This window comes from Pempheris klunzingeri, chromosome 9 (genome assembly GCF_042242105.1).
Source record: "Pempheris klunzingeri isolate RE-2024b chromosome 9, fPemKlu1.hap1, whole genome shotgun sequence".
Taxonomy (NCBI): domain Eukaryota; kingdom Metazoa; phylum Chordata; class Actinopteri; order Acropomatiformes; family Pempheridae; genus Pempheris; species Pempheris klunzingeri.
The window spans coordinates 22,184,537-22,209,140 of NC_092020.1; the positions used below are offsets into that span (position 1 = coordinate 22,184,537).

At 40.1% G+C, this 24,604-nt stretch overlaps 3 protein-coding genes across 3 annotated transcripts; all 3 read left to right on the forward strand.

The window, feature by feature from the left end:
* Positions 1–1,688: 1,688 nt before the first annotated feature.
* tmem33 (transmembrane protein 33) lies at positions 1,689–8,156 on the forward strand. Its single transcript, XM_070836809.1, has 8 exons — positions 1,689–1,769; positions 2,837–2,904; positions 3,982–4,076; positions 4,208–4,395; positions 5,447–5,514; positions 5,840–5,973; positions 6,373–6,456; positions 7,099–8,156. Exons 2-8 carry the CDS (start codon positions 2,857–2,859, stop codon positions 7,226–7,228), a joined length of 747 nt encoding a protein of 248 aa, XP_070692910.1. The 5' UTR covers positions 1,689–1,769; positions 2,837–2,856; the 3' UTR covers positions 7,229–8,156.
* Positions 8,157–8,463: 307 nt separating this feature from the next.
* bbs7 (Bardet-Biedl syndrome 7) lies at positions 8,464–14,612 on the forward strand. The gene is made up of 19 exons (XM_070836976.1): positions 8,464–8,859; positions 8,972–9,037; positions 9,168–9,230; positions 9,333–9,508; positions 9,616–9,802; positions 9,885–9,961; positions 10,042–10,163; positions 10,366–10,496; positions 10,920–11,004; positions 11,244–11,346; positions 11,490–11,682; positions 11,799–11,873; positions 11,981–12,049; positions 12,135–12,274; positions 12,677–12,841; positions 13,018–13,127; positions 13,228–13,331; positions 13,821–13,944; positions 14,131–14,612. The coding sequence occupies exons 1-19, from the start codon at positions 8,824–8,826 to the stop codon at positions 14,262–14,264; spliced, it is 2,160 nt and encodes a 719-aa protein (XP_070693077.1). The 5' UTR covers positions 8,464–8,823; the 3' UTR covers positions 14,265–14,612.
* A 1,536-nt stretch (positions 14,613–16,148) lies between these two features.
* On the forward strand, positions 16,149–19,696 carry ccna2 (cyclin A2). Its single transcript, XM_070836631.1, has 8 exons — positions 16,149–16,725; positions 17,336–17,591; positions 17,757–17,863; positions 17,990–18,213; positions 18,302–18,506; positions 18,637–18,750; positions 18,882–19,015; positions 19,143–19,696. The coding sequence occupies exons 1-8, from the start codon at positions 16,510–16,512 to the stop codon at positions 19,192–19,194; spliced, it is 1,308 nt and encodes a 435-aa protein (XP_070692732.1). The 5' UTR covers positions 16,149–16,509; the 3' UTR covers positions 19,195–19,696.
* Positions 19,697–24,604: the final 4,908 nt, after the last annotated feature.

Here is a 24,604-nt window from a genome sequence, read left to right on the forward strand (position 1 = left end):
GTCAGTAGGTGATATTTATCCTACATATTTATAGTAAAACATTTTAAAAAACGAGATTTTACTAATGACTAGTGACTCCTCGGCAACACAGGTGACCTTTTTTTAGGCAAAATTGCAGAGTGACACTCCTGTAATGATAATATTAATAAATGTAAGTCTCCATGCACAGTGCATGGTGTTTTGTTTCTGATGAAGCCATGAAAGAATCTCACGCTTCCTCCTCAGAAGGCTGCTCAAATTAAAACTCGGGCAGAAAAAGTCTCATTTAAATTCTCACCTTGAGCTCTCTAGTGACTGGTGATGGTCCGAGAGGAGCTGACGCTAAAGAAAAAAAAAAATCATCAAGGTCTACTCTCACGGTGCGTTTTACCGTTTGGTGAGCTCTGCCAAGCCCCCAAAACTAGACGACATTGTAAAGAACGAAAAATAAATAGAATAAAATAAGAAAAAAAAAAAAACATGAAATAATGACAATGTTTTTGCAGCAGCAGGCAGCAGGAAAATGAGTTAAACATAGAAAATGCATGCAATGCACGACGCTGCAGCTTTACTTACTCTGTGCGCTGTGCTGAGTCCCCGCAGTTTAATTACAAGCCCTAATTTCCAATCGCAGATAGTGTCAAAAAATCTGCGACTATTTCTCAGAGATTCCCTTTAACAAGTGGAAACTTAGTGTCCTCCTGCACCATTTTATACATGATGAGCCGTCAGTAATGGGATTATTAAACAAAAACGTTTCAGGCGCTGGCGTTAACCTTTTTTAATGCCTAATTAGGTTTTGCAAAGAAATAATTAGATTCTACAGTGCTTACACTGCCTATATTTTCAAATGGCATCTCCAGCAAACACATCACCCTGCGACACTCGTGCCAATAATCTGCGGATATGTGCGCTGCAGTAGCAGTCAGATGTAAGATTTTAAAACATGTTGGGACCAAATAAGGTGCACTTAAAGCTAAAATAATTATCCAACACAGGCTGTAGGCCAACCTGCAGGAACATGATAGTCTGGTCCAGTGCGCCCTCCTGTGGCTGCATCAAAGCTAAGATTTATTTGGGATATTATAATGCAGATCATTTGGATAATAAAAGAAACGATCATGGAGCGTAAATGTTCGATTGAATACTATTTAAAGTCCTAACTAGAGTGCCAGGAAGACTTCTGGTCGTAAATCGTAGGATGTTTTAAAGATGCGGCAACTTTCTGGTTCCTGCTCTAAAAATGTGGGCGTTGACTTTGGCGCATGCGCACTGCAGGCTGTCCTTTCCTTGATTCTCCACTCAACATTAAAAAGTAGCTCCATAATATCACCGTCTTAGTACATCTTAAATAAAGTTAATGAAGACTAGTCTCTAGACCAGACTCCCACTGGGTCAAGAGAGTCAAGTTTTGTATTAACAGTATTATTATTTCTTGTCATTTCAATAGGAAAACCTCCAAACTCCAGGAAACAACAGACACATGGAGTTAAAAGAGGATAAAAGAGGAATTACTTTTAAGCTGGCAATTTATTTTATTGTGCATCACATGTCTGAAGCATGGACCGTAACATAGTACCGTGTGGTCTAAAGTCAGGCAGTTCCTTGTCTTCACCACTAGAGGGAAGTGTTGCATGTGATCACTCAACTCTCGCGAGAATTACGACTGCCTTCATGCTGTAGAACTTCCCGTCCAGGAAGGTCAGCTGATCATTTACTTCAGTGTGGTAACTAGCAGCCTGTCACAATTAACCCAGCACGGAACGGAATAGATCGACGCCTTAACACCGGTGAGCTATAATCTTTATTGCTGATAAATATACCGTATTCATTGGAGCATACGCTCTGTACGAGTAGCTCGTCCGGGACAGCTAAGGTTCGTCAGGGTAACCAGGTTAAGATAAGCTAAGCTAAGCTAACATTAGCTCACATGCTAGTAACGATGGTAACAGAATATTCTAGAGCCACCTGCTGCTAATGTTAGCTGGCTAACATTAGCATTGATAAACCACCTACAGAAATCTATACTCATCATTTATAAACGTCGTTCGTGGCTGATTAACTTTTAAACGGTGGAAACGCGTTATGAATGTTCAATTCTCATCAGTCCTCCATTGAAGAAATAGCTTTTAGTCATTTCATAGCGAAAGTAGCAGATGCTAGGTGTGCTAGCATGTGTAGCTTATGTCTAGTTAGCTTAAAGCTTTCACTTCGGCTAGGGTAGTGTACCCACCGCTGTCCCAGTGTGACAGCTTCACGTTTAAAAGTTACCGTGTCTTCGTGGTTTGCTAAATAAAACGACTGACGTTATTAAACTTAACACATTACCTCCTGCTTCAGTTACACTGTCAATACTTGGGCAAGCATTACAGCTTCTTTAATGTGAGTCGGTGCCTTTCTATATGGTAGTCTCTTTGAATGTGGGGCTTTTTGAAGTTATGATAAGGTATTACTCAGTATTCCCTGGCAGTCATAAGGATAGCGATCGTTACTTGCTGCCAAAAGAAAGGTTGGTATGACTTCGCAGTATAAAGATGGTACTTTTAGATTAGGTTTATGTAGGGAAATTGTTCTGTGGTATTTACAGTACAAAGTAGGAAAGAGTGCAAGTATACTGGAAGTAAATGTAAACACGTAACAGCTAAAGACTTTCTGTATGGTGCAAAAATCAAATGTAGGTCCACAGTCAGAAATGTGACAGATTAATGGTAAGTATCATGATCTATAGTAGTTAACGGTAACATGCAATCTACAAAATATACACGATGCCTAAAGTAACAGTTCTGGCAAGGATAATACAGTAAAGAGTATCAGTGAGGTGCATTGTTTCATGATGCAACTTTTTTTCTCCCAACAGAGTAACCCACATTTCCAAAGATGGCTGATACAAATCGAGAAAGTTCTCCTCCCCAGCTTGGGCCTTTGGTAAGTTGGCTGCTTGTCCTACACAGTTATTACATCTTCTAACCACCTGTCACCTTTGAAGATGCACTCTACTGATAGTATGTACAACAACTCATCGCAAGGAGTGCTACTCCGTCTACAAGAACATTTGTGTAAGGTCGTCTGTGGCTCTGGAGGGAGTTTTCTAAAGTCTCTGATGGTGTGCCTGTTTTTACAGAGTCTGAAATATCAGTATTTAGAGTTTCAGGAATTAAACATTTTGCTTTGCTATTTTTCGTTTAGCGCTGTGTCAGTGTAGCACAGTTATTAATGTAAATAGATAGACACAAAATTAATCGTCAACAGTGTTTTGATAGTCTACTAGTTGTTGAGAACATTTGTTGAGCACAAATGGCAAAAATTCTAGTTTTCCATCTTCTGTAATGTCTATATTTTATGGTTTTGTTAATTTTATGACTGTAAACTCAATATATGTGGGTTTCGACTGCCAGTTTGACAAAACAGGACATTTGAAGACACCTTTTCACACATTTTTTTTAGGTCAATTCGTAGAATAATTGGCAACAAAAATAGTTTAGTGCAACCCTAATTTATTTGATTCTCAGCTTTCCGAATGATTGTTCATTTTCTCACATTTCTCCCCCTTCAAACTCTGTATTCATACTAGTCAGTTTATGCACAAGCCGTCTGAAATATAAAGATGGCCTCATCAGGCCATGTCAGATGAAGGACTAAAGTTTTTCACGAGTTACAGCTGCATCTTGTCTCCTGACTTTGGATGAAAGGGTGGTAAAATGAACTACAGGATTGAATTAAGTTGTTTTTGAGTTTGGCTGGTTTGTGTTGACCGTTGGGAGAACTTGAGTCCAAGCCTTTCAGAAAATCCGTTTTCAGTTTACATGGGAAAACAGATCCCGTCTGTCATTTCAAACGCTAAAACAGCAAACCACACCAGCTAACAGAGGTGTCTCAGCACTTTGCCTGAAACTCTGGCACAGATGATATGATATCAAATGATGGAGTAGGTTCAATACTTCAGCATCGCATTTCCTTCAACATTCGTGTGTCTAAAGCTGCTATGTGTTTTCTCTTCCACAGCAATTTTTAATGAGTAACAAGCTGGAAACGGCAATGTGGCTTTCTCGACTCTTCACTGTCTACTGCTCTGTAATGTTTATTCTACCAGTTCTGGGGTGAGTTCACCAGGTGACAGTGTGAAAAGACTTTATTTAAAGTTTGATTACTTAAAAGACTGACAGCAACACTCTTATTCACCTTTCTCTTGGCCAAAATGAGAATTTTTGTTCCTGCTTCTTTATTTCAGACCCTATGCAGCAGCTAACTTCTATCAGCGAGCCTTGTTAGCAAACGCCCTCACCAGTGCCCTTCGCTTGCATCAAAGGCTTCCACGCTTTCAGCTGAGTAGAGCTTTCCTGGCCCAGGCTCTTCAGGAGGACAGCTGCCACTACCTGCTCTACTCACTCATCCTGGTCAACTCCTACCCCATCACAAGTATCCTTTCGCCTTCAAATAAGGACAGTGATGAGTATCTAGTTAAAATTGTATAATAGTCAGATGCAACGTGGAGGTTGGAGAAATTGTCATTAAGAGTGCCAGCTCGAACCTCATGGCTATTGTCACTGTTTACGTATTGTTCATTTTTAAAACTTCAACTGACTTTTCTTATTTTTACATAAATCTTTGTTTCACTTGAGTTATTTTTCCAAAGTTGGCTTATGTAGGGCTTCTGTGCAGTCATTTCCTTTTGATAGCATGAGTGCACTTTGCACATTCACTGGTTCTGATTAGTATCACATGAAAGTGCATGCACTGAGATGCACTGCATTGGGGCTCTAAAGAGGTTTCAAATATACAGCAGATGCTTCAGTATGACCAACTCCCATGATCATAATTAGAGATCGACTGATAGCGGGTTTTTCACAGTGATGTAGTAAGAATAGTTTGGAGGAGGAAAAAGCAGACGATTAATTGATATCAATATGACCACAGTAGTGCTTGTCAGCTGACTTTGCATACGCTGTTTTTGATAAACCAATCAAACCACTCCAAATTTAAACATTATTAAAAGTATAAGTGAGATTTGATGGATTACACTTTTGGAATATGTTCTGTTTACAATGGGCGATGAGCTGTTTTGTGGTTTATAACTGGCCAGGAAGGATTACCTCTGTTGTACGTTGTTAAATGCCATTCCTACAAACAATCATGTTTGTGCATATTCCCGGAGTAGGAAGGCTCCTAAAGTGTGCAAAGCCATTTCACGAATGGATAATTAATATGGCTGGATTATTTGGAAGAGAGAGAGTCAGATTAGTAAATAAAGTAAAAGCTAAAAGGTTTCTCTTCCTCCCTGTGTATCGTGGACAAGGAGCTGAAAGTGTTGCATCATGAAGTTGAGAGATAACTTTTCTTCTTAACTCTAATCTTAATCATTAAAACATTTAATCAGATGTCATTTTTCCAGTGGCCCTGACAACTGCACTAAAGAACTATGTGAGGTTTATTCTGTGTTTTTGTGATAATCCTTAACACTTGTGTCCAGTGAGCATCTTCCCAGTCTTCCTCTTCTCCTTGCTTCATGCAACGACCTACACAAAGAAAGTCCTTGATGTGAGTATGAGGCAGCAGTCACCTGCTGTGACTCTTAAAGTTGTTGGTTAAAAATGTATGACAGAAAGCCTTTGGCTGAACATTGTTCAACTCCCAGGTGGGTAATTTCCACCAGCCAAATGATGTTTTAATTATCTACTCAATCAACCAGCCACTGCTCAGAGACCCAAATTCAATCTTAAAATCTAATAAAGCTGATGATTGATAATGTGATTACCTCAACATTTGCTTCTCTGTATCAATATTTCACGTAAACTCTGTGCCTCACTGAAAACTTTACCGCAGCTTTGGTGTCAACTTTGGTTTTATGTATTTTTCTTTGCAGTCTATGGGCCCCAGCAGCCTGATGTTCATCAGAAATCTCCTGGACAAACTTACATCTAATCAGCAGAACATCCTGAAGTTCATTGCCTGCAATGAAATCTTCTTGATGCCAGCTACTGTTTTCATGCTCTTCAGGTGAGCACACATGACTTTAAAAAGTGTATTTTATCATCAAGCGACATCTTGCACATCTTTACTGGAACATATTATTCAGTACATTGGAATACCATAACATTATCTACTAATATGTGGGCCCGGATCAATAACACTGTGGTGGTACTGATTGTGTTCTTAGACAGTTTTCTGCACACACAACTATCTGTATAGAAAATGTTTTGTTGCCAGAAATCCTTGAGACAGATTATGCGCAACAAAGCAGACCAGTTTTCTGTGCTGTCAACTCTTGTTTATGACATTAATATGGGGATTATGTAACTGTTCAAGAAGTGCTGAACAAATGAGGTTTATTGCATTGAACAATCTACACTTGTGTGATGTCAGTTTTCATTTCCTCCTGTCGTATCTTTTTAACAGTGGTCAGGGGAGCTTGCTGCTGCCTTTCATTTACTACCGATTCCTCACTCTCCGCTACACATCCAGAAGAAATCCATACTGCCGGTAAGATGTTAAATACTACAACATTGTCCAAAGCACAAGTATACTCAAGTAATTGAAAATATACGACAAGCTAGTCAGTATTGCAGAATCAGGGGTGAAGAGAACCTAAAACTTTTTGTAGTAAAGATGCAAAATATTAATTTATCTCATTTTATTACAAACCAAGCCATGGAAAAATCAGTACCATGCGACCAGCTCATCTCAGATATTGTGTAATGGCCAAAAAGTTACTAGAAAGTATAGTACAGAAATAAGTTATTCAGAAACGGTGTTGTACTTACATTGTTTGTCCATGAGAGCGCGCTGTTTATTTTCTCAAAGTCTAGCCAAGTCTGGTAGAGGTCAGGCCTCAGAAACAGTGAAGTAAAGCTGCTGCAGCTGGTGTAAAAGAAGTCGAACTGAGCAAACAAGATTATTGTTCTTTTCTTGAATCGATGTAAAACTACGTAGCTTTCTAAAAAAAATTTATTTTAGATGTACAATAACGTGATTAGACATTAACAAATATACTAAACTTGTTAATCGCAGAGGAATATAATTTATGTAACAAAGTGGTCTGCTATTCAGAAGTGAAGATCCTTAGAGCGACTGAGTTACTGGGCGGTCAGAGTTTATTATTAACCAGATCTGTTTCCATCCTAGCACCTTGTTCACAGAGCTGCGAATTCTTCTGGAGCACTTGATAATGAAGCCTGCGTGCCCCGCCTTCTTCAGGAGGATGTGCCTCAGCAGTATCGCCTTCATCAGCCGTCTCGCACCCACGGGCGTCTGATTGCTCCACATAAAAGCTTTGTTTTCGTCATGTTTTGTTTTGTTCATCATTTAGGATGTGACTTAAACTTTGATGGGGACAGACATTGCCATCAACAGAAGGAACTGTTTTTTGAATGTCAACTTTGCAGTGTACGCTCCATCTTCTCTGTATATGTACATGTACAGATGAGGACCAGCCAGTAATGCACTGAAGTCTCGTGGTGATATTTCTCTTTTCCCATCTTCGTAATGTGACCTCATTGAAGCAGTGGACTCCCCCTCACTTTGTTACGTTCACTGAATGGAGCACAGTCAACATCAGCTGTGTTCTGTATGTATCAGCTGTAGTTATTTTTTCCTTTTATGTCCTTATTTATTCATAAAAATCACTTATTCTATGATGAAACATTAACATTCTGAGATTAGTAACTTAAATGAAAAGATGCTTATACATAATTAAAAATGTTCTTTTTTTAATAATGTGCTTGGATGGATGGTGGATGGGGTTTGTTTGCAGTTTCTACCTTGTCCAGTTCTTCTTTCTTTTTTTTCTTTTTTTACGTGCATCCGATGCTCTTATTTGTCTAAATGCCTAACTTTAAATGTGTCAGTGCTATCAACTCTAACTCTTCTAACAACATGCAAAGTCTTTGAACGTATGATGTCAAAATGGGTTTTGAAAGGAGGAACAAGAAATCTGCTGTACTTTACAGAATATTTTAAGGTACCACACATTTTGCTATAAGATTCATAATTGAAATAAGTTGCATAATGCATGTCATGCCTTTGAATGCATTCTCACTGAATTTCTCAGTTTTGAATTTGCTTCAGTCATTTGTTGCTATGTAGTCCTTTTGCTTAATGCATGCTGATTTTTTTTCTGCCATGTTTATTGTGTTTAATTGCCTACAAACAAACCACATTTTTATGACGAGAATAAAATATGAAAGAACAGTAATGTGGTTTATACTTTGTTTTATTATTTTATTACTTTAATCTTGGCTTAACCCAGTGTCCATTTACTATGATTAAAATTCTATTTAACAGTTTTCAACTTCACCTGACGGTCTTCATCAATGAAAACACTGAAGTTAAAAGATTTTCTTTACCTCAAATGTTGATATAGTGTAGTATGAAATACCTAATAAACGTGAATGTACAAGCGTCATTGGAAAAACAACCAATCACGATGCAGCTTTAATTTTTGATATTCAGGCTCATCCAATGGTGTCACAGCTTGTTGGGGCGGAAGCGTTGCCATTGGCGACGGACACTGCGCGTCTGATTTCATAGTGTTGAACGTTTATGCCCAGCGTTAATATTCGCGTTTAAAAGGGGTTAGCTTAGTCTGTTATTACAACATATGTAGACCACGACTGTCCTCAGGTGATCTTGATAAAGATGGTAAATCCAGTTAGACAGTTGACGTGCGAAAAAATCGTGTTAGCCAATTAGCTTGCTAGCTAACGTTAGCACTTGGAGCTAATCCCCTTGCCTTAGATAGTTAACGTTAATCCCAGTCTCTCTTTTATGAGCGGATCACCTAACGTTACCTGGAAAATTTGCACCAGAAATTTCCCCCCTCCGAGATAAGAAATCCAGCGGAAAAAGAAGATGGAGATGCACTTGAATCGAGTTGATTATATTCAGGTAACACCAAGTGGACATTGGTTTATTTCGCTCATGTTGCTTTTTTTTTACTGACCCTTTTCCAGTTTTCAGTTTGTGTCATAATGTGGGTGCCTCTGTTTTGTCCTCTCAGGTCGGAGTGACATCTCAGAAAACTATGAGGCTGCTTCCAGCCTTGGGAAAAAAGGCAACGCAAAAGGTACTGTTAATCTGTCAGACCAATGCCTGTGCCCCACCTTTAACCTAGATTTTTTATAGTCTTCAGCAGCGTATTGTCTTCTGATTAAATGTTTTCATACAACATCATGGTTGTTGTCTTTTTGTTTCAGGTTGCTATTGCAGACCACGATGGTATCCTGACATGTTTTGGGATGAAGAAAGGAGAAGCAGTGGTGATGATTGATTTTCCTTTCCTTATCGTACAGCCAGTTGAATCTCAATGTGTTGAAATCAGTTTCTAATGGTGAGAATTTTTCTGTTTGTTTATGTTTCAGCCTGTGTTTAAAACACTCCCGGGGCAGAAAATAGCCAGAATGGACCTTGGAGGAGCTGTGGGAACTCCACAAGAGAAGATCTTTGTTTGTTCTGGTGCTCAGGTCCGAGGGTTCACCAAGAAAGGCAAACAGTTCCTCACTTTTGAAGCCAACCTCACTGAGAGCATTAACGCCATGTAGGAGCCACATTTCCCCCTTTCGGTTGACATAAAGTGTTTGATCAACTCATGCAGAACTTTATGATTGTCACCGTACTGAGTGGTGTTGGTTATGTCTCTTCCAGGCATGTCTCAGGCGCTGACCTTTTTGTATGTGCAAGTTACATCTACAACCACTATTGTGACTGCAAAGACAAAGACTACTACCTCTCTGGAGACAAAATCAATGATATCACATGTGTTTCCTCGGAGAACCTAACTCGCCCCATCCCCATCTTGGCGTGCCAAGATCGGGTTCTCAGAGTCTTGCAGGTAAACTAGAATTAGATTTTTTTTTTATTACTAAGTTGTTCTAGAAATCTGTGCTATTCAATGTGTGTTTTTTATCCTGTAGGGATCTGAGCTTGCCTATGATATTGAAGTCTCTGGTCCTCCATCTGTCTTGGAACTGTACAACAAAGATGGAGGCAAGTTAACCTCTCTGTATGGTGTGTGCGTGAACAATAACACATGAGACTGCCTTATACGAACCAGATCTACTGTAATGTCAGTGATTTCTCCACAGGAGAGGAAATCCTCTATGGAACCACAGATGGTAAAATAGGATTGGTTCAGATCGGTGAGCACTCAGCCGCAACCAAATGGGAGATCGACAACGACAAAAAGAAAGGAGGTATGTTGTTTACGTGACCATACCAAGGTTTTGCACATTTTACTCAATTCAATATAAATCGCTGTGTTAGATTAATACCAACCATTTCCCACGACGTTTGAATAATGAGTCGCACAAGATGGGGAAAACAACACTGAATAATCTGTCACTGTTATAAGGATGCTTCAGTGTCTTAGATTTACACTTTTCTGTCTCCCATCAGGAATTCTGTGCATTGACACTTATGATATTATTGGTGACGGAGTGAATGACATCCTGGTGGGCAGGGATGATGGGACGGTTGAGGTCTATGGTTTCGACATGTCCAGTGAGCCCACACTGCGTTTTGAGCATGTGAGTTTATGTGCTGCACAATTTTATCAGATGTGGAGCATTTACTCCAGTTTGTAGCTTTCAAATGCAGAGGAGCCGTAATATGTAGAAAAGCTGCTTCAATTCAATTACAGCTTAATAAATTGGGATGCTTAGCCATTGATTCAGATGTTTCTTTTTACCCATGCAGCCATGCTGTGCTCCATTCACACTGTTTAGCTGAATTATAGTAGAACCAAGCCTGTGTGTCTGTTAACTACCTTTCCAAAGCCAGATATATTCGTGCCAGTGTCCCTGAAAATCATGGGGAATTAATGGCTTACATTTTTAAGGAATACATAGTACTGGTTGTATTTTTTCCTCGTCTTGTCTTGGAATTAAATGTTCAAGTCTATTGTCATTTTTTGTATGATGGTCAAAGTTTTCTGTCTTTCCTGAATTCAGGTGTTGACAGAGAGTGTGACGTCCATCCAGGGTGGCTGTGTGGGGAAGGAGTCTTACGATGAAGTTTTGACTGCCACTTACACAGGTTTGATGAAAATTGAAAGCAGTGCTCCTTGTCTTCCCAAATTTCCTCTCAGAGAAAAAAATGCGTGTGTTGTTCTGCCTGTCAAATTATCCGTCTATCTGCAGTATTTCATTCTAGAAAGAGGCACTCATTTCTTGGACGGTCTGACATGTAGTATGAGTTCCCTGAAACCCAACATTTAGTATAAGGAGATCTGACATGTACAGCATATTCTGCATTACTGCCATCATCACTTTCAGGATGGGTGACTGGTTTGACCACCGAGCCCCAGAAGGCTGAGGCTGGCCACGGGGACGAGGTCAGGATGAGTAAGGAGACCCAGTCCAAAGTAGAATCGCTCAGGTATCAGCAAAATGAAGCGCTTTATTTCTCATTATACAGTATGCCCGTGTGCCTTTTAATGTGTTTGACTACCCCTATGGGATGCTTCAAATGCAATTTCAAAACAAATCTGTTCTTCAGTCAGTCTTATTGTTCCCTTCCAGGGCAGAGCTGGAGCAGCTGCAGGTCAAAGTCCTGCAGGGCCGTGAGCAGTATCAGCAGACGTCTCAGTCGAGCACAGCCGTCTCTGCTGTGCCCGCCTTCAGCATCAATGACAAGTTCACCCTCTGCCAGGACGATGCCAGCTACAGCCTCACACTCGAGGTGCAGACAGCCATCGACAATCTGCTGCTCCAGGTCAGTAATAAATCCCAACATCTGGCAACAGTAAAATTTGCACCTCCAGACTCTCCTAATGATGAATAAGTCCAGATTTTGATGCAATATAACTGAAAGATGAATCTCCCATGCAGAGTGACGTCCCCATAGACCTGCTGGATGTGGATAAGAACTCAGCCGTTGTCAGTTTCAGTGAATGTGATTCAGAGGTGAGCTGTCCAGTCTCTTTCTACAGAGGGCAGAGATACAATACAAATAAAGCCACTCACCTGCTGCTGATCCCGGAGGCCTCACTCTCTTATTATTCTGTTTCCAGCAGCCAAATGGGAACTTCCTCCTGGCCACGTACAGATGTCAGGCGAACACGACCAGACTTGAGCTCAAGGTAACATTTCTGAAGGATTGTGTAGCTGTTGTCGCTCAGAACTCAGGAGGAAAATGCGTCTGATCCATAATAACTTTTGTCCTAGGTGAGGTCCATAGAGGGACAGTATGGGACCCTGCAGGCTTACATCACCCCCAGACTGCAACCCAAGACTTGCCAGGTCCGCCAGTACCAGATCAAACCTTTGTCCCTCCACCAGCGGACACACAACATAGACCAAGAGAGGTAAACACTAATGCTAAACAAAATCAAATGGATATTTAACTGTATTAAATCTGAGAATCTGATCTTTTATAAGAGATGAAGAGGATTTCTCATAATTTAGACTGGGATTTGAATTCAGTAATGAAATCTGAATTCAGACTTCTGAATGGTTGCACTTAAGAGATTTGTTCAGAATTATTAAAGCAAGTTGAAGAGGTAATTCATTCTGGTTATCATAATACTGGAATGGTCTGGTATCTTTGGTAGAATGGTAGAAAACCTTTTTAGGAATGTCTCACACCAAATGCTGGACCAGTTATACCAGTTGAGCTTTACCTTTAGTGTGCCATGTAAGTTAATAGCTGTAAAATGAAATTAATGTGGCGTAAGTGTCATCTATCTTTGTTTCTGTCTGTCCTACAGGCCCATGAACAGGCTCAGTCTGGTGGGAAACTTCAGTTTTGCTGAGATCCACTCCTGGGTGGTCTTCTGTCTGCCAGAGGTGCCAGAGAAAACACCAGCAGGAGAAAGCATCACTTTTAGTTTTTATAACACTTTTCTTGGGACACAGCTTGAAGCCACCTACTGGTAAATACTAGCGCACAGAGGAAAGACTCTGCTCGGATTGCATATAAATCTGTAGAGATTGTCAGATAACTGACATATTATGTTAGTTCCACAGTTTAATTAAAACTTTAAGTGGAGATTTGAGTTATAATCTACATGGAATCAAACATGTTTTTTTTCTGAATTTGTAATTTCAGCAAAGGGGAGGGTCACTTCAGGTCAGACAACATCTCTACTATCTCCATACTGAGTGACGTTCTCTCCAAAGAAGCTACCAAGAGGAAAATCAATCTGAACATTTCATACGGTAGGTTTGTTATTATTTCTGTATCTATCTAGCGAATAATCTCTAGTAAATGAAACCCTGTAATACTATCTTTTTTGTTCTTTGCTTGTTAATCTTCCAGATATCAATGACGACTCTGTGAGCCACACCCTGAAGATGATACATCCAAAGTTGGAATACCAGTTGCTGTTGGCTCGAAAAGTTCAGCTGATTGATGCACTCAAAGTGAGTATTGGTTAAATGAATTGGCTAAAAGTCTCACAGGAAAATTCCACCTAAAGCTGTTTTAGCCAACATGCTGTGCTTTCACGAATGAAAAGCACATTTCTCAACAGACTTCAATGAGTTGATTTTATATTTTTATATTCAGAACGTGGAACAGAAGATCATCTCAGATCATAAACCCTTGATTATAAAAATTGATGGAGAAATGTAAATGTTATGTTGTTTGCTTGTATGCGTCTACGATATAACAAAGACGTTGATGCATCGCAGCAACGAGCCGAAGCAGTCAATGCCGTGCCCTACGTATATATGTCCACAGTGTGTGTTTGTGTGTGTGTGTGTGTGTGTGTGTGTGTGTGTGTCCACGAGCCAACCTTTTGTAAAAAGTAACCAGTTCTCGTCTGTGCTCTCAGGGTTTTTGGAAAATTGCTTGTGTTCATCACTTACTTACCTTCACCCCACTCCCTCTCTGATTTCTCTGATTGGTAGGAGCTTCAGGTTCATGAGGGGAACGCTGACTTCCTCATCCCTGAGTATCGCAGCATCTTGGACGAGTCTGCTAATCTCCTCGAGGAGTACAAGAAGCAGCCAGCGCACCTTGAGAGGCTCTATGGTGCAGCACTATCAACGCATTTTACTGATTATCCTTCCCCTTCTATGTTCTTTTGCTAATTTGTCAATTAATTGCCGAGACAGGATAGCTGTTAAAGCTAAGTTATACCATATGAGCCTGGTGATGTAAAGTAGAGTTTGTTGGCTGGTTGTAACCAATTTTCTTCTTTCTCTCTCTCCCCTGTAGGGATGATCACAGACCTCTTTATCGACAAATTCAAGTTCAAAGGCCAGAATGTGAAAACCAAGGTGTCCTCACTGCTGGAGATACTCGATAATTATGACTTAAAATCTCTATTAAACTTTTTCTCTGAGGTATGATGTCACATAGGTCAAAGGGTACTTATCTGCTTGTCTTTTAGGGTCTGTATTTGTGCTATTTTTGTAATGTAAATACAAAGGTTTTCTTTTCTGATAGTTATAAGCCGTGTCAATTTCATGTTGTCATACAGCCATTTAGGGACTATTTGTCCTAACTATAATGTAAAATATCTAAATATTTATAGTGTATTTTGATAGCATCTTAAAACAAGGGCGCTGATTAATAAACCACTATAAGGTTGCCAGGATAGTGCAGGTTCCTCCTTTTATTAGTGGTTTTATTTTGAAATTCCAGTGACCAAATGTAAGCTGGTTGAAAGCACACAGAATGTATGTTTTTGTATCATTATGAAATAGGAATGTGAGTTCCCTGTGTTGAATAAAAACTAGAGCTTATTTATAACCATTGTAAAATTCATCATTCAAGGGGTGAGATGGAAAGAGTAATGAAAGGATACTTCTAAGAATATGAGATTCTACAGGACCAAAAAGGGTTTTATATGAAACCAAGAGACATATGTGCCAATTGTTGAACACTTTTTCCACACATGCTAAATCCCCAATTATTACATCTCTAATTACTTCATCGGTTGATAATTGATAAGACAATAAATCAATTACCCTACATGTTTTCTTCCTAATAATTCGGTCTCTTGACATTTATTTGAATTTATGCATCAAATATTAGGAGGTATCCTAATATTCTGCAATAAAATGTGGTGCAAAGTAACAAAGTTTTACTCATTTACTGAGGTTAATCAAATTCTAATTACAATTTTGAGGTACCTGAGTATTTCCATTTCATATTTCATGGAAAGTTTTACTTCTACTTCATGATATTTTGGAGAAAAAAACATTTTACTGTATTATATTTATTTGACAGCTGTAGTTTCCGTTTATGAAATATGATGAAGATTAAACCATCCAACACTATATAAACTGTTTAACCTGAACAAACCACAACATATAATAGCTGCCTAAAGGTTATGTCATTAGTGTGAATAATCAAATAGTAAAATATATAATAATACAGCACAGGCAAGGGCCAGTATGCTGTTTAATGAGAGTTGTTTTGCACCTTTAAGAAACATTTTGTTGTGGTACTTTTACTGAAATATAAGAAGTAAAGGATCTGAAATCTGATCTGAAAAGATAAAAACTTGAGTTAAATAACCACCAAATAATCAAAATGATGTGAAGTGAGCATGTCGTATTGCCAACAATATTTCTATGTTAAATACTCTGCAGAATGAGCAAATTTGCATGATTCCAGCCTCACAAATGTGAATATTTGTTGCTTTTCTTCTTGATGATTTTTGGCCTTTATACTATTAAATGGATAAATCAAACAAACAACAGAATAGTTGCAGATCAAAACTAATTCCACAAAAAGTAACTACAACAGTAAAATTCTTCTTTTACATTAATAAAAACGTAATAATCCAATGATATATATATATATATATATATATATATATATATATATATATATATATATATATCACTATAACAGTCACAGGGGACATTTTTCTGCCTTAAGCACTTTTACTTGTAAAACTTTGAGTACATTTTCAATGTGGGACTTTTATATGTAACGGAGTATTTTTAGAGTGTGGTATTAGTACATTTACTGAAGTAAAGGATCTGAAAGCCACCTCCACCACAGCGGTTAGCCCTATATAACGCTTTTGGGTGTATATGAATGATTTGTCGAACCGGTTTTGAATTTGTAATTAGGGGAATATTGTACCCTCTCCGCTTCCGTAGATTTCATACGTCACTGCCTAGGCGGCTTGTGATTGGTCCGTTTCAATCCTCGCGGGCTACTTGAACTGAGAGAAAGCAACATCCTTAGCTACATGTTTCTGGGTAAATGGACCGAGGCTAGCTTCCCTTGTCTGCAGGTTGGTCCTACTTTGGGAACTCACGATTATGGCGACTTAAAAAACACGTTGTACTTATTGTTGCTATTGTTCCGCCAACTCTTCGTTTACTTGTGTTTCTCTGCTTTGCTTTTAGCGCCGCAGTTTAAAGTGTCGTTGCCATCTCAACAGTGTAGTTTTGATTCTTTAACCTTCCTCAAGCTAGTGGCTAAAGCTAGCCTCGGTTAAGTCCATCCTACGCAATCTTTTGAAATTCATTTTTGATATTTTTATTTTGCATACAAGCGCACCCAGCAGCTGTAGCATCGTCCGCTAAGCGCAGGCAAGTTGGGCATTTTGTGTGTTTGAGAGGACAGGGGAACATGTCAGGAGCTAACAGAGCACAGGGGAGCGCGGCCAGTGAGCATCACAACCAAGAAAACATGCTGTCAAGACTAAGAGGCTCGCTAAAACCCAGAGCTGCTTCAAACGAGAACCAAGAGAACCATCCACCGAAGCAGGCAGCCAGCAGAACCGTCCTGGGATCCCTGCAGAACAACCAGCGGAGCAAAACCCAGAACCAGCGCGGCACAAAACAGGTTCGTCTGCGTGATGAGGCTAGGTGGCTTCAGCTAGTGTTTGCTAATTATGACTGTTTAAAATGAGCAGCCATTGTAGTTTTTGGAGGCAATTTATTTCAGTTAATGTTACGCGCATGTTGTAGCATTGCTGCCAATTCTAACCTGCTTTATTGTTTTATTGCAAACCTACAGTTTATTTAAACACAGCTGTAGCTGCGTCTTTCACCCAGGTTGTCCGCCATTTTAATATCACAATTAGTATTACGCTGGATGCTCACAATTATATTCAAAGAATTGAATTAAAAGCGCAGACTTGTCTTAAGATTCGGCTTTTATGAGTTTAGGGTGTTTAAAATAAGTGCTGTCTTGCATCCATTGAGATGTAATTTCACTAGAAACTGAGTGGAGCAGATTAAGTTTGAAATGTACCTAGAAAGTGTAATGTATGCAGAGTGCCATAAGCAAGCTTAATACAGAATAATTCCCTCTTGGTTACCACACAAGTAGACTATAATCTACCCGTGCTTATTGTTGCTGCTTTGTTTCATCCTGTGAACCTCCAAGTGTGTGCTGATGCATTTACTGTTTAACTCTTTGACGCTGAAGTTCTGAACTGTCGTGTCTGCAGGAGTCATCACAACCCTTGTCCTGTAAAGAAGATTTTGGCAAAAGCTGCTATGAGAAGCCGTCAGCCAAGCAGCCCGCTTTCCAGATCCATATGGATGAGCCTGATGGCGCCTGCACCAAAAAGCCACAGCAGGTGGTTGAAGCTGTCAAAGCCAAGACGGTCCCTGAAGAGTCTCCCCTCACGATCAATGCTGTGGCACGACTCCGACAGCCTCTGGCACCCATTGATGTTCCATCAGCGATGGATGTCAGCTTTGGTGGGATATGAATACTTGAGTTTCTGATTATTCCGTTTAGCCTCTGTCAGCTGGCAAAGAGACTTTGTCTGCTTCTCTTTACAGAAACTGTAGTAAATGGCCAGAATTGAGTTGCTTTCCCTGTCAAATTTCATCTCCGACTAAACTTGAATCTCTTTTGCTCAGACTCTCCCATGGACATGTCTGTGGTTGAGGGGGAAGAGAAACCGGTCAATGTAAATGAGGTCCCAGAATATGCTGCTGAAATCCACACGTACCTGAGGGAGATGGAGGTGAGAAACTGGGTGTAATGCTACCTTTTATCCTATACACTACACCTCCTTGTCAGATTTTCAGCTGTTAAAGACTAAGAAACCTACAAGTGGATTCTTCTGTAACCCACTGGTGTTGCTCCCCAGGTGAAAACCAGGCCTAAAGCGGGCTACATGAAGAAGCAGCCTGACATCACAAACAGCATGAGGGCCATCCTGGTGGACTGGCTGGTCGAGGTCGGCGAAGAGTACAAGCTCCAGAACGAGACGCTTTATCTGGCTGTAAACTACATTGATCGTTTTCTGTCCTCCATGTCTGTCCTGAGAGGGAAGCTTCAGCTGGTTGGGACTGCTGCCATGCTGCTGGCTTCGTATGTAGCCATTAATTCTAATCTAATTAAAATGTACAAGGCTGGCTTGCTTTCTGTGTAAACTGACGATTTAAATGTTTAAATACAGGAAGTTCGAAGAGATCTACCCCCCTGAGGTAGCAGAGTTTGTTTACATCACAGATGACACCTACACCAAGAAGCAAGTGTTGAGGATGGAGCATCTGGTGCTTAAAGTGCTCTCCTTTGATCTGGCAGCTCCAACCATCTGCCAGTTTCTCACCCAGTACTTCCTTAATCAGTCGGTTAACAAACAGGTGGAAAGCCTGGCAATGGTAAGTCTGCAATTTTTTTTCATATGTTCTGGCATCTAAACATGGCAAAGCTTGATCCTGTTAACACAAACTCTGGTCAGTATGATTTATGCAGATTAAGTGCATAAAGCTTTTTTTTTTTTCTCCTCAGTACCTTGGGGAGCTCAGCTTGGTTGACTCAGATCCCTTCTTGAAATACCTGCCATCACAGACGGCTGCTGCAGCCTATGTCCTGGCAAACACCACAGTGACTGGTGGCTCATGGGTACGTTTTTATTTTTAATGGGTACTCAAGTCAAACTTGATCAGCGCATGTAATGCAAAATGTTTCCCCAAGTGTGAAAACTGAGCTTTGTGTGCCAACAACAAAGATGACACCAGTTGTGTTCTCCTCAGCCCAAATCCTTGACGGAGATGACTGGCTACTCGCTGGAAGATCTGATGCCATGCATTGAGGATCTGCACCAAATTTACCTCAATGCTCCTCAGCATGCCCAGCAGTCTGTTCGGGAGAAGTACAAGGGCCCCAAGTATGTTGGCTGCTGATAAACTTGGTCTGAAACAAAGATTTTCAGAACTTGCAGTTTACTTCATTAGTGGCCTCACTTGACTTAATACAGTCCGGCATAAGTGTTCTAAACGCTGTTTCTCTTCCAGGTACCATGAAGTTTCCGTCATTGATGCACCACCTCAACTGCAGCTGAACTGACTTCCCCCTGGCGATGTAGAGTTGTACCCCTGTCTTGGATTTTTTTTTTTTTTTTTTTTTTTTTTAAATGTGTGCTACAATTTCAAGTAACAGCCTGCTCTTCTTGGAGTAGAGCTAGATGTTTAGAGTTTTAATAGTATTTTTATACATTCATATGGATGCAACAGTTTAATCAAGCAGTTTTAATGGTTGACATTTTGATCAGACAGAATGTAGAGGTCTTATCACAACTTTAAAGCATCTGCTTTGATCAGTATCAAACTTCAACAGACCTGTGAATGTACTCAAACCCAGAAAACCTTCACTCCGGTTTTCCACTTAAGGGTTGAGTTGATTTAAGCAGTTATTGTTGTGGGTTCACCTTGTCAGGTGTAACCTTTACTACCTGGCCTCATGGGATACAGATTAAAGTGCATTATGTCTGTCATGGAGTCGGCTGTCTCATTACATTGGTGTCTTGGAAGTTAACAGCTTTTTAAGGCATCTTCTGCACTGTAAAATATGGCTCTTGTAAATAAAATTCATTTAAAGTAAAACTTCATTTCTACATGTTTATGGTTGCCTTAAACTCAAGGGGGCAGTAGAGGACCAGTTTTGGGCCTTACAGGTTTCCTCACACAGCAGGCTTCAATGTATGCAGCCTGATTTGCATTGGGGGGGGCAGTAAGCCAATGCCTGTGATTATTAAACTGCTTCACCTTCTGTGCAAGTGACCACTTGGCATGAGGCTTCAAATGCAGAGTTGACTTAAGGCTAAACTCTTAAAGGCAAATGGGACAATGAAATATTCTTGTATCAAACAGTGGCCTCTAGTAGGGTTAAAATGACTCAGTCATCACTTGGTAAAATGCATGGCTTTCAATTCAATTTCATGTGCCGTTCCATGTGAATTAAAGTCCAACTCCCAGTATGCCATCCTTTATTCATGAAACCTGAGCATGACCCCCCCCCAATACTGTTTCATTAATACAAATGAAGTTGCAAGGAAAAAATGGGGCTGTATATAGTTAAAGGAGATTGAGGTATCAAAGCCCATTTCCACCACATGATGTGGGGGGGTCCTGTGAGGCATGAACTCAAAATTTATTTTCTCTAAATAATGAGGTATCTCAATGACAAACTGTCTATAAATAAAGTTGAATGAAGATAATATGGGTTATTAAATCCAGTGGTATACAGAGTTCCATATGAATATATGGTGAACAAAAGTTGCTCATTTTTATCTGCGCATTATCAATAAGTAAATGGGATTGATGTTTTGTACTTCTCATTCATCTCATTCCTCATTTGTTTTTTTTCTCTGAATGTGAAGTAGAGGCAGCCACTGGTGTTGAGGGCACCTCTTGCTCTCCCACTCTTGCTCTCCCACACTCTCTCTCTCTCATGATAAATTGGGAGGCTGGCTTTGTGCAACGAGTCTGACAGGAGAGGGGGAAGCACAGCAGAGCCTGGCTGCAGAAAGATTTCCACCATTTCATCTCAGGAGAATGGGCAGCACAAAGACCACGGGAGCACACTCAACAGGTTTGCTTTAACACTGACGGCACACACTTGCAACTAACTGGAGGATTAAACCATGGGAGCAGATGGGACTTCTATAACGTAACCAAACCAGTTGGATACCTGTTTGAACATTGGCTCCTACAGCTACAGCACAGTCACATCTGTCTGCCCCCTAAGAAGATCCAAGTGAGGGAAGAGAGGATTTTTTGGAAGAGGTGGGCAGGGTGGGTTGCTGCCAAACCCCATGCCTGCCCCCAGAAAATTTCTGGTGGCATCCACCTCGCTGCCCCTGGCACTGGGCTGGGGCTGGAACCTGAGCTTGTACGTGGGGTTGCTCCTGGGACTCCTGACGCTCATGATGCTTCTTCTCTGGATGCTCCTCAAGCAGCTGGGCAACTCGGTGGGGAAATCCATGCTGCAGCCTGTCCGCTCTTTCAGACAGCCTCACTTTGAACAGAGGTTTCAGCACGTGTTGTGAACAATGGGACACAGCCAAAAACACTGCCAGGACCGAGGCTTGGTGAAGTGCTTGAATGTGCCTTTGCAGATTCATGTAAGAAAATGACTTTAAAAATGGTTCGTTATAGGCTCAAGTGCTATTATTCCCTCACAATGTAAAAAAAACCTGTTCATGTTCTCTCTGCTAGAAACATCTGTCTGTTCTTTGAACATCTTAATATGTTTCTACATTAGCTTTCACAGACATGCATGAAAAAGGGAGTCTTATCTACATTGTTCTAATTAAAAACACTGTTGTTCCTGCACAACAGCTATTTCTTTTAATCTCTCAGGTGAATTTGCACGGCCAAGCTCAAACATTTAAACTGCAGAGTAAAAGCACAAGCCAAGATTAAATCTGCATCTTGATTCACGCTGATTAAAGCGGTGCATTCAGGAAGGCAATTTGCACTCCTCTCATCTCATTGGTGAATTGGCAGGAGGGATACTGAGAACATGCCGCCGATGGAAATATATGAAAGGAGCTGTGTGCCACATGATTTCATAACTCCTGTGTCCGTGTCAGGGGGCGAAATAAATGAGACCCTTGAGGCAAAAGGCTAATAGCCACTGCAGGAGCCCACAGGCTTAATGTTGTTTGGGTTACTATACACACACAGGGGGATTTGACACTTTACCCTCGGTATAACTTGGGAACTCTAAATCTTTATGTGTTTTATTTTTATTTTTCTTTGATCAGTGGTCAGAGATGGCCGGGCTGTCTTTCATTGCATTTCCTGTCAGGAATCAATAGCCATTTGCCCCAAGGTGAGCATTTTAATTACACACTGACAGTTGACTTACTTATTTAGCTGCACAATAACATGAACAGCCATGGTTTAGACTGAGTGCTTCTGTGTGTGATGCCTCAACATAATTAACATTTCTCTACAGGGGAAGATTGTGGTAACTTTACTTTATTAGTTGCATAAGATACTTTTTTCCTCGTTTTAACTTAATTGATTCACTTGGTTGCATCTGTTTCTTGGTATTTTTGTTGCTTTTGTTAAAAGAATAGTTCAACATTTTAGGAAATATTGTTGATTGTTGTTGAGTTCGATGAGATGAGTGATATCTTTTTCATGTCTGTATGGTACATGTGACGTTGGAGGCAGCAGAAGTTTAGCTTAGCTTAGCATAAAGACTGGAAACAGGGGGAAATTGCTAGCGTGGCCCAGTCCAAGGAGAACAAAGTCCAACTACCTGAAAGCACGTCTCTGTCTCTGCATTATTTCAAACCAGGAAATCTTTTGAGATTTCTCATTAAAAGGTCTGAGCGCAGGTTATCTCAAACAAAAAGCATTTCTCTCGTCTGTTCCCTTGAGCAAGACACCTGTAGATTAATGAGGTCTGACATTATGGATCCCATTGCTACATGTGCTTCACCTCTGTTGTTCGGATGAGATCTGTCCTCCGGCGTTGCGCAGCCATCTGTGGCCTTTCAAACCTCTTCTAATAAAGACATTTGAGCCATTAAGTCTCTGAATACAGCTCGCATGTGAGGTCCTGAAGAAAAATCCGAATGAACTCAAACATGAAAAGAGCCGTGGCAGCTTCTGAGCCAGTGTCCTCTGTGTTGTAGATCCCTGCTGGATTTATCCTGCAGACAGTAGAGAGGTAGATTCTGGTCAAGACGAGATATGATGAGAGATGAGGATAAAGAACAGTGCTCATAAAAACTACAAAGATATGGAGTCTGTTTTATATTCTGTGTCCATGAGAGTCAGAATATATGAAAACACCTGGCTTGAAATAAAATATAAATCAAGGTAAACTATGCCTCTGAGCAAGAGTGGAACATTTTATGGTGTAGATGTGATTCTTGTGGTGGCTTCTTTGAAGGAAAAATAGTGTGTCAAAAGATTAACTGTGAAGCAGCTAAACGTTCCTTCTAAGATGGAAATAATGTTTCTATTGTTTTCAGATGATGTCCACTGCTGCTTTTGGTCGATTTAACTTTATGGTCATTGCAGTATTGAGACAATGAAATGCAGTTTAGCATCTAACCAGATGTGCAAAAAGCAGTGAGGTGCAAAGCACAAAGTATAAAAAAGCAGGCAAAGTATACAGGCAATATAAATAACAAAGGGTTTGTTAGTAATATATTCATAGACAACTTAGTTTAGAACTTGACGTTTTTTCTGACACGTTGGCCTTTTAATGTGCTGAAAGGCAGAATTTTTCCAGTCTTTATGCTAAAGACTGATCTTCTTATCTAACCCTCAAGAACAAGAGAACAATTTTTTCCCCAAAAATTTTAATTGTTAGTGAGTTAATCCAGCTTTCAAACATAAATGTGTGTATTTGTTTGATAATGGAACCTCTTCTAAAGTAGCTAACAGGCAATTAGGCTAGCTAACTTTCCTAACTACAAATGTAGTCCCTATTGGTGCTGCTGATATTGCTACATAATTTCTCTGTGACTTGGAAAATAGAAAATGTGGCCTTAAAGCACAGTGGACAGAATGAAACCACTGAGACTAACATAATTGTGTTTTTTAAATCTCAGAGCCACTAGAAAAAGTACATTATTCTCAAATTCCCCAAATATCGTGCTGTGTTTTTGTGGCCGTGCTCCATGAGGCCAGGTAATATTCGCTGAAATGGAGCCATCTGCGTTTGACAACACCTGCCTTCAGCGCAGAAGGAGATAGCAAACAGAGATGACCAGTGGTGGCGGGGAAGGCCTATTGATTGATGATAGAGCTTATTTTCTGTCAGTCAGCGCCTGACAAATTGAGCTGTCCACAGCTCTGTATACCCGACTGTCCCACGGTGCTGCGCTCATGAATGAAAATCTCACAGTGACAGAACGGCACAACGGCAACTCAGAGATGATGGCAGGAAGTGACAGCAACGGTCAACAGTTTGCAGTCTCACTTCTTTAACCTGGAGGCACTTTTCATGTCAAAACAAATATAATTTTTAGGTTTAAAATTCTTCTTAAACAGTCTAACCTCAAGGTCCACTCAGTAGCTTTCCTAGAGCTTTGGATCATATCACATGATCCCCTCCACAGATCAATTTGTCCATTTTGATGGAATTCCAGGGGTTTTATTGTAATGATTTTCACTATATCTACAGTATAATAACCGTCTCCCTATCTAATGTGTAACATAAACTCAATATATGCTTCACAGTGATGTTTACCCTGAGTTAAATGTGGATTTTTCAGCAAACATGCCATTTCTTACAAAATACCATTCCGGTATATGACCTTCAAAATAAAATAAAATAAATTCAACATGATACAGCATAACAAGACAAAGCAATTTGAGATATATGCCTTTTTTTTGTCTAGTCAAGTCAAAGTTTTTTGCAGCACAATATGACTAATAAGGTTCGTCTCAAAGGGCTGTACATAAAACAATGAGTAACATTAGCAAAATGTATTCAAAATGTGCAAAAA

What these genes read in the sequence shown, in the direction of transcription:
- tmem33 (XM_070836809.1), top strand. Translation starts at nt 2,857, where the DNA reads ATGGCTGATACAAATCGAGAAAGTTCTCCTCCCCAGCTTGGGCCTTTG. An exon ending in CAACTCCTACCCCATCACAA is followed by an intron (nt 4,396 to 5,446) that starts GTATCCTTTCGC and finishes ACTTGTGTCCAG; the next exon opens with TGAGCATCTTCCCAGTCTTC. An exon ending in ACTGTTTTCATGCTCTTCAG is followed by an intron (nt 5,974 to 6,372) that starts GTGAGCACACAT and finishes TCTTTTTAACAG; the next exon opens with TGGTCAGGGGAGCTTGCTGC.
- bbs7 (XM_070836976.1), top strand. Translation starts at nt 8,824, where the DNA reads ATGGAGATGCACTTGAATCGAGTTGATTATATTCAG. An exon ending in TGAAGAAAGGAGAAGCAGTG is followed by an intron (nt 9,231 to 9,332) that starts GTGATGATTGAT and finishes TTTATGTTTCAG; the next exon opens with CCTGTGTTTAAAACACTCCC. An exon ending in ACTGAGAGCATTAACGCCAT is followed by an intron (nt 9,509 to 9,615) that starts GTAGGAGCCACA and finishes TGTCTCTTCCAG; the next exon opens with GCATGTCTCAGGCGCTGACC.
- ccna2 (XM_070836631.1), top strand. Translation starts at nt 16,510, where the DNA reads ATGTCAGGAGCTAACAGAGCACAGGGGAGCGCGGCCAGTGAGCATCAC. An exon ending in AGCGATGGATGTCAGCTTTG is followed by an intron (nt 17,592 to 17,756) that starts GTGGGATATGAA and finishes TCTTTTGCTCAG; the next exon opens with ACTCTCCCATGGACATGTCT. An exon ending in CAGTGACTGGTGGCTCATGG is followed by an intron (nt 18,751 to 18,881) that starts GTACGTTTTTAT and finishes TGTTCTCCTCAG; the next exon opens with CCCAAATCCTTGACGGAGAT.